General features: G+C 54.3%; 4 protein-coding genes across 4 annotated transcripts; 2 read left to right on the top strand and 2 right to left on the bottom strand.

Moving 5' to 3' along the window:
* Positions 1–4408: 4408 nt before the first annotated feature.
* Positions 4409–7470, top strand: DACRYDRAFT_20130 (uncharacterized protein). The gene is made up of 2 exons (XM_040771808.1): positions 4409–6832; positions 6887–7470. The coding sequence occupies exons 1-2, from the start codon at positions 4629–4631 to the stop codon at positions 7161–7163; spliced, it is 2481 nt and encodes an 826-aa protein (XP_040632634.1). The 5' UTR covers positions 4409–4628; the 3' UTR covers positions 7164–7470.
* A 688-nt stretch (positions 7471–8158) lies between these two features.
* Positions 8159–9593, top strand: DACRYDRAFT_113787 (uncharacterized protein). Its single transcript, XM_040769701.1, has 3 exons — positions 8159–8560; positions 8612–8784; positions 8835–9593. The coding sequence occupies exons 1-3, from the start codon at positions 8418–8420 to the stop codon at positions 9461–9463; spliced, it is 945 nt and encodes a 314-aa protein (XP_040632633.1). The 5' UTR covers positions 8159–8417; the 3' UTR covers positions 9464–9593.
* A 214-nt stretch (positions 9594–9807) lies between these two features.
* DACRYDRAFT_113786 (uncharacterized protein) lies at positions 9808–11907 on the bottom strand. The gene is made up of 8 exons (XM_040769700.1): positions 11445–11907; positions 11161–11389; positions 11046–11074; positions 10961–10995; positions 10834–10886; positions 10391–10758; positions 10094–10311; positions 9808–10039 (listed from the first exon to the last, which is right to left on the bottom strand). Exons 2-8 carry the CDS (start codon positions 11261–11263, stop codon positions 9862–9864), a joined length of 984 nt encoding a protein of 327 aa, XP_040632632.1. The 5' UTR covers positions 11264–11389; positions 11445–11907; the 3' UTR covers positions 9808–9861.
* A 253-nt stretch (positions 11908–12160) lies between these two features.
* Positions 12161–14830, bottom strand: DACRYDRAFT_20129 (uncharacterized protein). The gene is made up of 12 exons (XM_040771807.1): positions 14698–14830; positions 14622–14648; positions 14494–14568; positions 14375–14441; positions 14284–14324; positions 13920–14233; positions 13657–13865; positions 13400–13604; positions 13217–13347; positions 13050–13167; positions 12729–12994; positions 12161–12668 (listed from the first exon to the last, which is right to left on the bottom strand). Exons 1-12 carry the CDS (start codon positions 14776–14778, stop codon positions 12343–12345), a joined length of 1860 nt encoding a protein of 619 aa, XP_040632631.1. The 5' UTR covers positions 14779–14830; the 3' UTR covers positions 12161–12342.
* Positions 14831–15934: the final 1104 nt, after the last annotated feature.

Below are 15934 nucleotides of genomic sequence, written 5' to 3'. Positions count from 1 at the left end.
TCCGTTCATTGTCAGTTCCGGTTGCCTACGGTGTCTCTACCCCATTCTACGACGAGCCGCGCTCTCGGAACAATCATGAGGTTTCCATTTGAAGAATTCGATCTCCAGTGAACGCTGTCAACCAGCTGCAGAATGCACATCGCCATTGCCATTTATGCCGCTATGCCGCTATGAAGGTCTTGCCGACTGAGCAAGGAGGTTCACTCCTGGAATTATAGGTCCTTGCTTTGTGTATGTATTTTTGGATGCCGTGAGCCGTGCATCGGGCTACGATGGACTTCGGAGAAATTTCCCGACTGGCGCTGTGAACAAGCTCGTTGCGTATTTCCCGTGTACCCTTGTTTTTCTGGAGCTATATATACCGCAGATTCTTGCATATTCTAGTTCGTCACTCAGCTTGGGTCGATCTTCCACTGCACTCCTCTCCTAGCTCGCGAGGCGGTCGATACGCTTTCTGGCTGTCGACTTCGCCCGGCTCTGAGCTCCGAACGTTGTCCTCGCAATCCAGGTTCCGCGGGTGGTTTCACTCAGCCTGTTCGCTCCTGTACTGCTTTCCCCTGCTTCTCTCCACCAAATCGCTGACTCAACCACTCGTCTCCAGGCCGCTTTCGCTTGCGACAGCCCCCTGCTTGTGCATTTGCTGGACAAGACTGATTCAGCATTCCCACTATTCACGCTACAGTCTGACTGTGTTTGCGAACATTTCCAGGGAGAAGGTGTTCGGCATGGTCTCAGGGTGTAGGGTCAATGTGTGATTGCGCTCTCATCTTTTGCAGCATGTGGCTCTCTTACTCTCGTCTCTATCTGGTGGATGGAGATGTCTCCTTACTACCTGGAATGTGGACAAGGATGACTTGGCATTCCTGCTATTCACACTACAGCTTGACCATGCATGAATTCTCCTCTACGAGGGGTATTTCGGCATGGTCACTGGGTGTAGGGTCAATATGTTGATTGCCCATTCTTCCTTGCTCGTAATGTCCTGCTCAGTACTTTTCTCCATTTGGGGAGTTGCTTCTGCTGTGTACCACACTCTTCAAGAGACTCGCTTTCCGCGACCCGGCATCTGTGTTCAAGTCACTTCTTTGCAAGAGGGGCCCCTCAGCATTCCCCCGATTTACACTACAATCTCTCTGTCCTGTTGAACTTCACCTGCTGGAAATAGTTCACCACAACTTTGGGTATAGGCCAAATAGTTGCTTGCGCTCCTGTCCCTCTCTTCGTCATGGAGAAACATCTTACTGGTATCGGTATCGGGACCAAGGTTGCTCTCACCCCCCGATAATAATCTTTCAACTTGGTGCCGAAGATTCGCTACAGTACTTTCTCACCGTCCTCAGCTTGGCCGTATCTCGACCCCGCTTTGCCCAAGGGATCTACCCGACCGGACATGAAGATCTTCACGCAATCGAATGAGTTTCCCCCTATCGGTTGTTCAACCCTCACTTCCTACACGCAACATCATACATCGAGCAAACGGAGGCAGAACGTCGAAGCCCACATTCTAGGAGACTCAAGATGGTCTGACATATGACGACTGCCTCATAAGCGTCTGACATCACCGTATACCAACAGATTTCAGTCATGGTCTATGACATCTGTTGGTCTGGTAGGATGAAGACCCGTGGATCGGTCAACGACCAGAACTAGGCTCCTATTGATGAGTATAACATCCGACAAGTAGCTTCCAAAGCGCTGATCAGTACCTTCACCTTCATTCCATCGGTCGATGTCCATACCTCGCCGATTCCCAGTAGGATCAAGAATCAACCTCCGGTCCGAGTCAGGGTCTAAACTTTCTGCAAAATAGATACGAGACATCCTAACCCAAGCAAACCTACCGGAAGAACCCAAACCTAACCTTACTTTGTGGCTAAAGACTCCGACTTTGCAGGGTCTGGAGATCCGGGCTTTTGGAAGAGGGATATCGGACGCCAGGGGCAGGGGCGAGGCGAGGTGATGGCGCTTGCGTTTGGGGGAGCTCGGAGCTGGGAGCTGTGGGCGTGGTTCTGGTGTGGTCCTTCCGCGATCTGGGTGTCGAGATCGCTCCTGTCCGGTGTCCACTGTCTGGTGTCCGATCTAGCCTGCTATCAGTCGCACTGACCGTGCAGGCCCTGGCTTCCGCTTTCGTCTCCCTTGTCCATGATCGTTATCTATAAGTGCACTCTTCACCGACCGACGCCGTTTCCCCCCTCCTAGCCGGTAGCATTCGGAAACTCCCACGCACGCTCAACCGGCCCGAAGTGCACCTCCGCCGAGAGCGCGTATTGGACGCACACTCGGCTTCTCTCGCTATTGTTTAAGGAAGGGGAACGATCATCGTTATCATTCCAGCCATTGTCTGATGCGTAAGGCGTGAAGTCTGACATGTGTTACGTGTTACCTCACACGCCCGTTTCCGGGCGTCGGGCTGGCCGACCTCGATGCCGACGCTGATACCGATGTCATGCCATGCCGGCGATGTCCGTGTATACAGTACATCCGGTATCCAGAATATTGATATTGATACGTGTGATAACACAGGTCAGGTGTCAGGTGCTTATCAAGAGTGAGAGATTGCGAACCCGACTGATCTTGGCATGACAAATCTGCACAATCTAGTGTATCAAGTACCATATCAGTCCAATATCTGTTATCAGGAGCTACGTAGCCCGTGAGTATCGGCACTTCCGGAATCGATTGCTGCTCAAACGCGTAGAAGGCAAGCTGGGCACTACGCCCCAGTCCATCCCATCTCGGGATCGGCAGCCCCGAACCCCGAGCCCCGGCAGGACACTGTCAGCGTTTGTGTACAGTTTACCTGTCATGGGAGATAGATCGGGCCGATATGGGTATAGTCTGAGAAAAGCGAGCATATGGTGCCTCTGCGTATGGACGAAAGAGGAAGGATGCCGAGGAGGTAAGACGTAAGCACTAGGTGTGGCCTAGGGAGTCGAACCTAGTTGTCTGAGCAAGCGGAGCTTATCCCAATTGGCTGGAATGTTATGTCTCACTTGGAGGAAGAACGCCGGTGGTTGGAGGAGAATCTGGATGTTGGAGAGGAGCTGGCGGTGGGGCGGGTGAACGTTGTGCGTCTGGCGATGGTTGGACGATCGTGGCTAGGCCTTTACTGGGTTCCTGGCCATGCGGGGCTCCACGTTTCCAGTAATTTGGGCTCTTATCGTACATCGGTACTTATATGGCGAATATCCATGGTGAGAAGAGCGGTCAAGACCTCAATGCTCTAACTCGGTGGTCATGAGACCTCGGAATCCTCTGGGTGATGGAGGTCGTCCGAAGCACAGAAGCACAGAAGCACAAGGCAAGGAGTATGCCGGGAGGCTGTGTTACGCCCAAGAAGGGGGATGACGTCGTTGAAGCACGTGTTGGGCTGTTCAATCCAGAACGTTGGCGAACGTTTGCATGAAGACGGGGAACGGCGAGGCACGGATGACGGGCAGGAGGGAGAGGCGGTGTATTGCTTTGATGGAGATGACGCGTGTCTGGGCCTGAAAGTATGGGTCGGAGATGCGCTTCCGATAAAGGGCGTATGGGAGATAGAGTGCATTGATACTGTATTGAGTAAAGAATGTATCTAATCTAAATAGTTCAATAAAGAATATAATAAAATAAAGTAGTAACGATGTGGCATAAATAATTCCGGTGTGAAAGAGAGTGGCTTGTGTTTCTGATAAGCGGAGATCTAAGAGAAGGCGTGGCTTACGAAGTGAAAGAAGGCTCACCCAAACACGGACGTTCGTTCAATGATCACTCCCTCTGTGTCAAGTTTATTCTCTTCATTCCCCTTCTCCTTCTCACCACCATCTCCTCCTCCTCTTCATTGTACTTTCACTCTGCTTTCCTTTACACTTGCTGCGTTTACCTCTTCTCTCCCTCTCTAACGTGCTCTACTTCTCCCTGTCTCGTGATTGATCCCGTGGACTAGGTGAACCAAAGGAATAGCCCATCTCACATTGACACCTTTGGGTGTGCTCTCTCCGAGTTGACATTACCCACCATTCTAACTACATCAGGTGAGTATATGCGCTCTTCTTGTTATTCTTATCTCGTGCGCACGTTCGCAACCCTCTCTCTCTTCTCTCTCCTTTTAAACAAAACAACAATTCAAACAACAATTCATCCTTGCTCACCATGCTCTTGCCGTAACCTCACCCTCACACTCATTCACCCCCCTTCGCACTCCTTTGCACTCCCACTCCTTACCCACTCTAGCAATGCCAACCCTCTTCACCTTCTCATTCCGTTTCTTCCTCCCAGGCTTATACCCCGCTCCATCAAAGAGCAAGAGCGAAAAGCCTTCCCTCATCCCCGTCTCAAAAATATCCTCATTCGCAGCACACGCACTGACAAACCACCAGCCCCACCTCTTGACAGAGAAAGGCGGTTGCTCGCCGCCCCCACCAGCACTCGCAGTCCCTCTCCGCGCTCACGTTCGCAACGTCCGTTCAGCAGACAGCATCTTCCCGCCCTCTCAGCCTCCGAGGCAGCCCCTCCGCGCGATAACAGACAACAGCATGCCCTCTGCCCTCCCTGCGCCATCGCCCACAGTCGTCCTGAGCGCACCGCAAGACATACACCTCACACAGTCATTCGTCTTTCCCGTCCGTAACAGTCCGAGAAAGCTCCCAATGGCAGAGAAGGAGAGGCCAAAGTCGGAGAGCAGAGATGATAAGGAGAACGCTGCGAGCAGAGCAACGGGGCCTATGCCCCTCATCCCTCGCACTGGGTCAGCACAGAGGCTCCGGCTGAGCTCGAACGGGCGCCCGAGTCCGACCAAGCAAGCCCAGCAAACAGAGTCCGCTGCAGAGTCGTCAGGCTCATCGACCGCGACACCGAGGAGGAACTCGCCCAGGCATCCGCGCAAGCAGCCTGTATCGATATCGAGGGAGTTGACCGCTTCTCCCCAACAACCTTCCCCACCACCTTCGTCTCCCGTCAGCTCGCGCGCACCTGTCAACCTCCGGCTAGACCTGCACGCGCTCAAGCGCACTCTCACAGAAGCCCAGGTCGTGGCGAACCATCGGCATCACGTCGCGCACTCCATCCCAGGGCGGGCGACCCTCCCCACCTCAGGCTCTCTCGGTGTCCCCCAGCCCTACAATGCACCCGTCACCCCTCCCGCACTCGACGGCCGCACACTTGTCTCCCGGTCAGAGATAATGCTCCGGAAGAAATCCGGTGAACTCGTCCGACCCGCTATCCGAACTCCGGGTAGCCAACCGCGCAAGATTACCAAGTCAGAACCTACGACTCCCACGGGCCCCAAGTTTGTACACTTCGATTCCCAGCTCGAGCATGTGAAGCTTTTCCTCGCTGAGCAGAAACCTGCTGCTGTATCGCGTGATGGGAGCCCGACTGAGACGTCCGAGGGAGAATTGTCGAGCACGAACGAGTTCCCTTTCCCGCTCGCGTATGCCTCGTCAGACGACGAGAAGCTCCGCAAGGCGCTACAAATACGGGTCAACATCCCTCCCCCACATCTGCAGAACATAGAGGCTGACGTCCGACTCGAATCCGTTACCCTGTCCGAGGACGCACGCGCGTTGAACGGCACGATCGTCGTGCGCAACCTGTCGTATCAGAAATGGGTCATCGTACGTTTCACCCTGGACAACTGGACAACACGGAGCGAGATATCGGCCCGCTATGTCGACTCCATCAGTGACGGGTTCGATAGGTTCGCATTCTCGATCCGGCTCGTGGATGTGTTGCCGAGGATCGAGGCGAAGACGATGCAGCTCGCGGTGAGGTTCTCGATCGAGGGCAGGGAGATGTGGGACAATAATGGGGAGAGGAACTACAGGGTCGAGTTTTGGAAACGGAGGGTGTCTGCTCCTGCTGCTTTTACTCCCGGGTCGAGCAAGAGTCTCCCCACCAACCCCAACGCCACCCAGGAAGGACGCACCGAGTGGCCAGTAAAGAGCGCGATAAGCGTCAGCACCCAGATGGCGGACTTGCGTCGGTCTCTCGAGGGGGTCGTCTCTGAAGAACTGAGCCCGCCTACGGTGGTGGTCAAGCGGTCTGCGAGTGTGAGCTTTCGGGAAAGGCAGGATGGGACGAGGAGCGTACCGGGTACGGCTAGGGAGAGGGAATTTGAACCTTTGGCTTTGGGAAGGAGGTATAATTTTGGGGAGGCGTTGCGGACACCTCAGCAGCAGAGGCAGGAGAAGCAGCAGCAGCAACAGGAGCAGGAAACGCAGCAGCAATCGACAATCCCTTTCCCCAGCGAGGTTCAAAAGCTGAGCTCCTCCAGTCCGAGCCAGGGCGTGCCTTTCCCCACTCTGGGCAGCTCACCACCCCGCACCTCTCCGCCTTTGCAGATCCCGTTCTCCTCTCCTCCGACTGGTGACCTTCCCCGCCTACCCCCGCGCGGTTCGCCACGCGATGCTCCCGACTCGAGCGCCGACGCACCCTTCTTGGGGAGGAGGAATCACCAGAGGTCGTACTTCGATACTTGGCCAGGGTTTGCCTCGGCCTCGGTGCGCAAGACCCCGCCTGGCACGCCGGGGAGGTTCAATTCCTATCCTCCGCTTTCGCCGCCTGCCGAGAGCGTGCGAGAGCCCCCGCCTCTCCCACATGCACTCCCAACTACCCTCCCACATGTCCTCCCGGATGCGCAGCTAGGACCCGTCGTCCTCCCCTGGGCGAACCTCATACCCCTCCCTCCTAGCCCGACCGAGGAACAAGAAGACAGCACTGCTTCCTCCACACCGTCCATCACGGACACTGTCTCCCTTTCCCCGTCTTCCCCGCCTACGGCCAGTATCCTCCCCGCGATGATCCTCCCCGAAGCGGAGGGCAGCCCGAATTCGTACAACTACTTTCTTGATCGGTAAGCTCTTTCTTTGCCCTTACGCTACGGGGAAGTGCTCACTCTCAACTCTAGGTTCTGCTTCTACACCGGTCCGGGAGAGCTGACAGCGGAAAGCACCCCCAGGCGCACACTATCAACACCAGACATCCCCTCCTCCTACCCTTCGCCAAACCTGGACAGGTTCGTAGCTGCCTTCAGCCCCCCGCCCGTCGACCACCCGGGGAAGATGAAGGTGTTGATCCCTTCCCCGCCTCCTGTACCCGGCCTGGGCTTGAGTGAACCTTCGTCGACGTCGACTGAGAGTACGACGTCCACGATCACCCCGATGGAGCGGTCTGATACGATCTGATGGAACGACTTGTTTTGGATCTTCATTCTTGCTTCTTTGTACCCTTCAACACACTACAACTTCCACTTCAACTCCCATTCCGCAATCCACCTCAACCCTAATAATAACCGCGCCGGCCGCTACATACGAACATGTATCATTAAGTAAAACCGACACGCATCAACCCATCACCCGTCATGGACAGACAAATGACATCAGGAAATCGTTCGATCCGAGATGGGCATGCTGCGACTGGAAAGGCGCAAAAGCGCATTACAGCATACCTATCAAATGCAACATCATCATCATCACCACACCATCCTCATTCTCACGCCACTGTAAATGTTGGAATTCTTGGCTCCTACTTCAGCTGTGCATAGCCTCACGCTTGAACATCCCCCTCCTTCAATTTCCTTTCCGTCTCGTCCTTGTTCTCAACTCGAATATGTTGTCTGAATCTAGCAGCTTTGTTCTTTTATTTCTTGCGTGCAGTGTTAAAAGCACGATGGATGCACGTTAGGTGGATGGCAGTTGATGACAATATATACGAAACAGTTTTGCGCGTGAGCGCTTTTGATGAGCTGCTCTTATTTGAGCGCCGACTCGAGCGAAAATGAGGAACGCAGCTTCTTCTGGAATGGCAGGTGTTCCGATTACCTAAACGGGAAGGGTTTGCTATGATCGGTTAATTTTGACTATGGCACGTTACTTGAAATGTGACGTTTTTGTCTGGAACAGCCAGGACCCACTTATTCATAATCATATTTTTGGCGGAACAGGACGGCCACACTTTCTGCATGACAAGAACATAGAATTAGGTTACACAGGACGGCTCAAAAAAGGACACGAGTTCGGTACGAAATAAAGCTTTTTTCCCAGTCGCTTTGTAAGAATACCTACAGTATAAAACCTCGCATTTTCCGATCATTCTGTGCTGACTCAAAGCCTCTTACTCATGCCCGGCTTATATAATCCCCCATATTCCATATATGGCTCTGTGCTCTCAGGGTATCTCCTCCTCGAGTGTATGAATGAGGTGAGCAAACAAGCCATCCACGGGCAGGGAAAGCCTTCCAGCACTTCTCCCCCGACGGCCTGAGCACTTATAAAAGCAACTGGACGACGACGATCTTGTATGCGCAACTTGATTTTGGGCTTTGTCGCTGTTTTACTAGCCTTATTCGTCTACGATCTCTTACCGGACTTCTGCACGCGTTCGAGACGAACGTTACTTTAACGCAGGAAATCGTTGACGAAAGCGGATCGGAATTGAACATGGCTGCTGCTGCCTCTGCTGTACATGCATCGCGCTCGGTCGTCAACAAAGTGTTTGCGATCGAGCAGGCTGAGGGTGTCGGTGCCCGTGTGCGTCGATCCATCGGCTCAGCGAAACTTCGCAACCTCTCCCCCTTTCTTATGTGAGTTCTATCACGTTGCATAATCTGAACATCTTACCTACCGACTTCCAGGCTGGACCACTTCGACTTGTCAACACGGGGCACCGGTTTCGCAGACCACTCGCATCGCGGGCAGGCGACGATCACATACATGCTTCAGGGGAGCAGCCAGCACGAGGACAGCGAGGGTCATAGCGGGACAATCGAAGCTGGTGGCGTACAGTGGATGACTGCTGGTCGTGGAGGTGCGTATTCCGGTTTATGCGATTCGATCTATATCTGATGGTTTGCGCAGTCACTCACGCAGAGATGCCCGTGCATGGGCTTGGGATCCCCGATCCCAAGGGGCTGCAGCTCTGGGTTGACCTCCCAAAAGAGCACAAAATGACCAAGCCAACATATCAAGAGCTCGGCAAGGCCGGTATCCCGTCTGCCTTCCCAGAAGGACCTGATGGCCCTAGCGAGATCCGCGTCATCTCCGGCAAGTCGTACGGCGTAGAATCGCCGGTGAAGCCGCTGGGAGGATGCTGGTACTTCGATGTACAACTCAAGAAAGCGGGTGCAAGCGTCTTCCAGGATATCCCTGCTGGATGGACGGCCTTCCTCTACGTCTTATCGGGCAAGGTCAAGGTCGGCGCTACCCCCGAAGCACACGAGCCGTACCACACGCTCGTGCTCAGTTCAAAGAGCAACGAGGATGGCGTCGCTCTCACAGCGGAGGAAGACAACACGCGCATAGTTCTTTGTGCCGGCGAACCGCTCAACCAGACAGTCTTCCAGTATGGTCCGTTTGTGATGACCACCAAAGAGGAGATCATGAAGACCCTTCAAGATTACTCCATGGGTATCAATGGGTTTGAGAAAGCCCATGTCTGGAAGAGCAAGATCGCGGAGAACCTCAGGAGGTCGATGGGGATGGACTAGATTTGGCCGCATATGTGTCTGACTGAGTTGATGGTGCTCCGCCTCTGAATATGCGTGCACTTGTACACTTACTATTATGTGAACCGCTGCGTATCTCACAGCCAATATGATTAACGAGTTCTAGAATGTTATCGACGACGGTGACAGTGCAACAATAACAAGGAAATTGCCAAGTCTGTTGATGAAGCAGCAATTAGGCTAGAGCGTGTTCTCGTGACGATTCTGTCGCTCCGCTTCTGAAAACGCAGTCCTTGTTTCTCAGAACGAAGGAGAGCTTCCAACCCACACAAGATGTCTCGAGAGATGAGCAATAACATTGATATCAATACAGATGACTTTTGAGTGCCGAAACAACCATATCCTCATTGATAAACAACTACCTTTCTCCACTCCCAAAGCTAGCGTGCGCGGCCGTACGGCGATCCACGCCCTCCTCTCCCGCTCATGCCATGCCCGTCCATTTCGCGCGTCGAGCCAGTCGCCGAACTGGTTCCCGCACCGGCACCTCGCCCGCTGGCGCTGCCACCCGCGCCGGGCCCAACCGGATACCCCGTACTCGTATGCTGGACATTTTCGCTGAGCCTTGATCAGCCCCTCACTCACCGGGACACCTTGCCCAGAAATACACACATAGGGAACATAACCGCCGGAAGAGAGCTCAAGCCACCCGAGCTCTGCCTTGATCTATAGCTCTGCTGTCTGCTTGGCGTTGCCGGCGGGGTCGATAGGTGGGAGTGCGAGTGCGAGTGGGAATGCGAGTAGATGTGCAAGGCAGGTGGTGGAGGGTCCTCTTCGTCTGATGGCTCAGGCTGGGCGGTGTCTGGTGGGGGGTAAGACGGAGTTGTCACCTGCATGAATGGTGCAATGTTGTCAGTTTTTCGTTCTCGCCAGGCTGGGGAGCCAGCCTCTGGGAGGAAAGCGGCTCACCGTTGGCCTCACGGCCTCCCTGATTGTTCTTTCCGGTGGGCTCGCAGACAAGAACACTTCATGCCCGCCGTCGTCCCCAGGCCCAAACAGGCCCGCTGTCTGCGGGCTGCCGCTCCTAGGCAGGGAGTTACGAGAGGTCCTCTGCCTGTGCGTCGGCCTAAACCCGCCTGCGACCGGGGCAGGTATGGCCATCGGTATGGGTTGGGGGAAGTCTGAGGTCGTCGGGGTGCTTGGACCGGAGATGAGGTGAGAATGCGCGTGCGCGTGCGTGGTGGAGGAGATCGTGCCGTTGGTCTGCGCCGGGAGGCTGAGAGAACTAGGCAGGATAGGGCCGGGCAAGCTGCTAATTTTTCCAAAGACGGCGTAACCTAGACAGCAGAGAAGCACAAATGAAGAAACATACCATCAGTTGATTGGGTGGAGATGCGAGTTCCGGGACTTACGGGGTAAGCCGGCGATGTTTTCGCAGTTCGAATCGACGTGCACGCCCAGGTATCTGATTCAAGGGCCCCGGTGGGGATATGTCAGCCTTCTGGCAGATAAGGACAAGATAAGACTGGTGTAACATACCTGAGGAAGTCTACCAGCTGTCTCTTCGTGAACACCTGTTTGCTATGAGTAGAAGATCACACGACACAGAAATGGGACAGCGCACGATGCTCGTCTCGTCCCAATCGAGGCCGGCTATCCCCGTATAACCGCATCAGTAAATATCACCCGATGACATCACGACACAGGGCCTTAGGGAGAGCAAGGGGGGGCGAACTTACCTAGTCGACTAGCCCACTCGCTCTCGTGCGCTTGGTCGACTACCCCAGAGGGTGTGAATCGACCTGTGCCCGCGCCACGCCTGGGAGAGACGGGGCTGTTCATTGCTTGCTGCTGTTGAAGTACACTATGTTGGGCTGGAACTGTGGGTGGAGGGGGCGGCTGTTGAGCGGCTGTGGGTACCTGTGCCTGTGCAGGCTGCGTTGGGAGTGTGGGGACCTGTGGGGCAACCTGAGCGGGGTAAGATTCCGTTGGCGGGGTTGCTGGCGGGGCGATAGACGCTGACCCTTGGGTTTGGGTTTGGGTTTGGGCTGGTACTGGGGTTGTGAGTTGAACGACGCGCTGAGCGGGGCCGGGTCGGGGATTTGAAGTCATCCGAGCAGGTCCTTGCTTGAGTACCGTGGAACAACGCCGTACATGCACGGAACTGGAAAGAGTATGCTCGCTGTCGTTCAGCACTCACACTCACAACAGTTGGGCCCTCCAGGCGTTGCGGTGCTACAATCCTAGGCAATGGCGACGGGAAACGCAGACTGTAGCGGCTCTAAGCCTTCAGGAGCGAGCGAGGGATTCACGCGGTTCACACGCAGTCGTTGCTGCCCGTAGTCTGTTGCCTGTCACCGTGAGTCGGGACGTGCACACGCCTGGTGTCCTTTGTATGGTAAGCTCCGGCCAGGCGAAGAGGATAGGGTTCTCCTTCCCCCGACCACGGGGGCCCCGTGTGACTGACAAAGGGATAGGACTATAAGAACCGGCACACCGGCCCAAAGGCGATGCTATCCCCCGAGGTCCTCGAGGCGATGAAGGGCATGAGGGCATGCAGAACATGAGGTACCTGCCAACAAGGTCAACGCTCGTCCGACCAAAAGGGTTCCTTTGTTCCGCACAACGGAACACGTGTTCACTCTCCTATGTAGGCTCGGCCCGAGACATCAGAGAACATGATTGTCTTATCCCACGATAAGTATGCAACGGATTGAACTAATCGATCCGTTAAAGAGCGGTCTCCTAACAATACAAGCAAGTGCGTTGAATGCAAAGTTCTATCGAGTGTGCGGTTGAATGCCGAGAGGGGATTTCGTAAACGAACCAAGGAATTAGGGGGAAAACCGTCGTGCATCGTCGGTTCTATTCGTCCAATCAACATTGCATCGAGGGTCACAAGCCGCGGTTGCTCCCTGCTGTTATTGTTGTGGCTTGTCGTTGTCCATATCCTCATCCACTACAGTGTCTTCTGTCATGACTCTCATGAGAGGGCTTCCTCTTTGAATCGCCAACGTATTATTCGCCGGGTGGGGCGTCGCGGCTCGTACCGCAGATGGACTCTGTGGCTCTGCGGTCTCCGCAACATTCCGGCGCACATCAGCGTCCTCGGACGTCTCAGCGCTCTCAGGGGACGCCTCGAGGTCCTTCTCCTTCTCAGCCGGATCTTCCTCGCTGGGCGCCGACTTCTTTCCGGATCCCCCTATGATACCCATGCCACGTGGCGCGACCACAGCGACCGCGAGTGCTGCGCCACCGCCGGAATTCATTAGCCCAATCCGGAATCTTCAACAAATGCACCACTCACAAGCCATAGCGAACCCAAAGCTAGTCCACTGTGCACACCTCTGTCCAAACAACTGCGCCGCAGGGCTCGCGTTCGTCCCATCTTGGTCTAGCACCACACCCTCCTTTGCGCTCTGCGACCACACCACCGTATCGTACACGATCGTGGTGATCGTCATCCCGAATGCGGTCCCTGTCTGGGTGACGGTGTTGAATATGCCTCCTGCAAGGGACTGCTCATGATGTCGCGCGATCTTGGCGCCGTATAGGGTAGAACTAGCGAAGATGCTGCATGGAAAGATCGAGATTAGCGAGATGATATGAAGTGGAGCGAAGCACGCACAAATCTGCGCCGAACACGCTCAGGATGGCTGCTGGGAAGCCGAATGCCCAGTATGGACTGCCCGTGTTGATCACGGCAAACAGGAGGTTAGCGAGCCCTGTGCCGATGCAGCCGATAACTGAATACAAGTTAGAACAGGATGCCGAGCCCCGCGAGGTGGAACGCACTGATCAGGTAGTTGGCGGGTACATGACCGGATACTAGTGCGAAGACTACGTTGACGGAGAAGCCGGCTACTGCCATGGGTAGGAAGCGAAGCATGGTCTGGATTGGCGGTAAACCGAGGTACTCTTGGTAGCTGTTCGCCTTGTCAGCTCTGTCTTCACGTCAGTTGAATTGAAAGCACTCACTAAAGCGTCGCCCAGAACGAGAATGTGGCAAATGCGGACCAAGCGAGGAAGCCGATCAGCTGCACGGCGGCGAACCGCCCGCCCGCGCGTGCCCAGAGGGAGAGTCGCATGAGCGGCGGTCGCGACGTGCGGAACTCGACGTGGTACTCCCAGAGTATGAAGAGGAAGATCATCATCAAGCCAACAACAAGGAGAGCGATAATATCTGTAATCCTAGATCAGCATATGAGGGTGCTGCGGAGAAGATGACGACGTACAAGGCGTTCTCCACCCCTGGGGAGCGATCTCTCCCTGCCCCAAGACGAACGTGAACAAAACTAGCCCGACTGTGATAAGTAGCGCCCCGGTCCAGTCTACCCGTCTGTCCTCGGCGAGCGGCGCATCAGGTGGGAAACTGAACCAGGCGCCGATCAAGGTCAAAGCGCCAATTCCGGCCATTACGAAGAATATAGCTCGCCAGGAGATGCTGGTGTCGTCATCGTCAGCTGCTGCGGTATATGCAATACTAAAATTTACGCACGCCGCATATTGGGTTAAGATTCCTCCTAGGACAAGTCCGAAGGCTGCCCCAACCGGTGCTCCAGCCGAGAACGTGGCGAACGCGATGCTTCTCGCCCTGCTAGGAGGGAACGTCCTAGCCAATATCCCCAAACACGCCGGTATCGTAGCAGCGATGCCCATGCCCGCAAAAGCACGCATGAGGATGATCGTCACTCCTTGCTGGGCGAAGCCGCACGCGATGGTAAATGCAATGAGCCAGATGTCGCCGAGCAGGAAAACGTGTTTGCGCCCAAAGATGTCTGCGAGCCGACCAAAGAGAAGGAGGAAGCAGCCCTGCATACATCGTCAACCACGGCTGCAAGGTATGAGAAGGAGGGCGGTACGGCGGTTAGAGAATAGGCGCTCATGAGCCATTGTAGCGTGCCTGAGGGATGCGTGAGCGAGCTTCTCAACAATTCCGGCAATGAGACGTACTGGTCGGGATACCAAGGTCTCTCCCAACACTCGGTAATGCGATATTCATTGACGTGACACCACAGATCTGAATCCTTCTCAGCGTCTCTCTGCGAGGTGGTGAGGGTGCAAGTGCCCACGTTCAACATCATCGCCGTCGAAGTTACTCCGACTATGCTGATCGCCTTCCAACTCGTAAGACTCGGTCCATGATGCTACCCCGAAACTCATTCAGACTCGAATTCAAAGCTCAACGGCAAATACTGACAGCTCCTAGTGTCGCGTCGTCGTCATGCTGATCAGTCATCAGTTACTGAACTAACAAAGCGAGGCGTACGATGCACCTCTTTCTCATGTTCGGCATATTCCGCCTCCTCCGGGGTTGGTTCTCTTAACTTTTCTTGAAAATATTCTCCGAGTCCCATTGCTCGCTATTGCATTCGATTCGCAGCTCTGAAAAGAGAGGATGCAAGTAGGAGAGGGTTGACAAGGTAGATATCGGAGCAAAGGCGGATCATGGCGTAGATATAGTATTACTCCAGGAGCGCCCCGGCTTCACGTCGCTTAGGCGCCCAATGATGTAAAAGTCCTCAGGGAAAAGGAAGCCGAGGAAGCCGAGGCAGATAATTTACCCTCCATTTGGTCGGAGATTCCCACATGCACGGAGAAAAGGATTAATACTTACTTGCTTTTCTTGGTGGATAATATATTTGTCATCGGTTGGAGTGAGACGTGACGATGTAGCTTACTACGAAAGAAATATCAGCCGTTTTCCCATGGTCTACTCGAACAACAACTTTCACCTCAATCATAGGATCAACACTTTGCTTGCTAATGACATTACCTATTGATATTCATATAAGACGAAGATTGAACATTCTGGGCGCTCATTTCTTGAGAAAACAGCGGCGCTGGCAGCGCCGTCAGAAGGTGCACAAGTTGCTTAGCACAATTTGTCGTCGGACTTTCGGAAGGCGGCGTTTACACCTCCGCTGCAGCCATTAATAGGTGCAGCATTACTGGGCCTTTGATAGGCGACGTTGATCATGCAGGTGGGATAATACTGCGCGAACAGATCACAGTGCTAGATCTTCCAGTCTATTCGTGCTGGATGGGATTGCGAAAAGGAAGAACCGCTGATCTTCTGCCTCTTTTTGCAGTCGGTGAAACATGCAAGATACCATAACTTGTTCATTACACGCCGAGTCATAGTTTCTCATATTCGGCAATTCCAATAAACATGGGGGGAGACCGGCCGAAGTGCCAGCAAGTAATCATATCTATCCCTGGGAGGCGCAGTTGCAGCCTTTATCTAATCAGTGAACCTTGTGAACTTGACGACTGTAGTCACGTAGATAAGAGGAGAAGACTACGTCACATGTAAGTATTTAATGAGTCGAAGGTAAACGTACTTGCTTTATTTAGGACTATTTCCTATGAATACTTTGGCATTCGTGCCTAATTCATGAAGAATGATGATGTGCAATGTCACGATCCTCCACTCTCTCTGCTGCGGGGCAATGAACGTCCGGTCCATACACCTAGTAGTGCGAGGCATAAATACCGCCAGCGCCGTACTCT

The sequence above is a fragment of the Dacryopinax primogenitus genome (assembly GCF_000292625.1).
Source record: "Dacryopinax primogenitus strain DJM-731 SS1 chromosome Unknown DACRYscaffold_2, whole genome shotgun sequence".
Lineage (NCBI taxonomy): Eukaryota > Fungi > Basidiomycota > Dacrymycetes > Dacrymycetales > Dacrymycetaceae > Dacryopinax > Dacryopinax primogenitus.
This window is presented reverse-complemented; position numbering and strand designations above follow the sequence as displayed.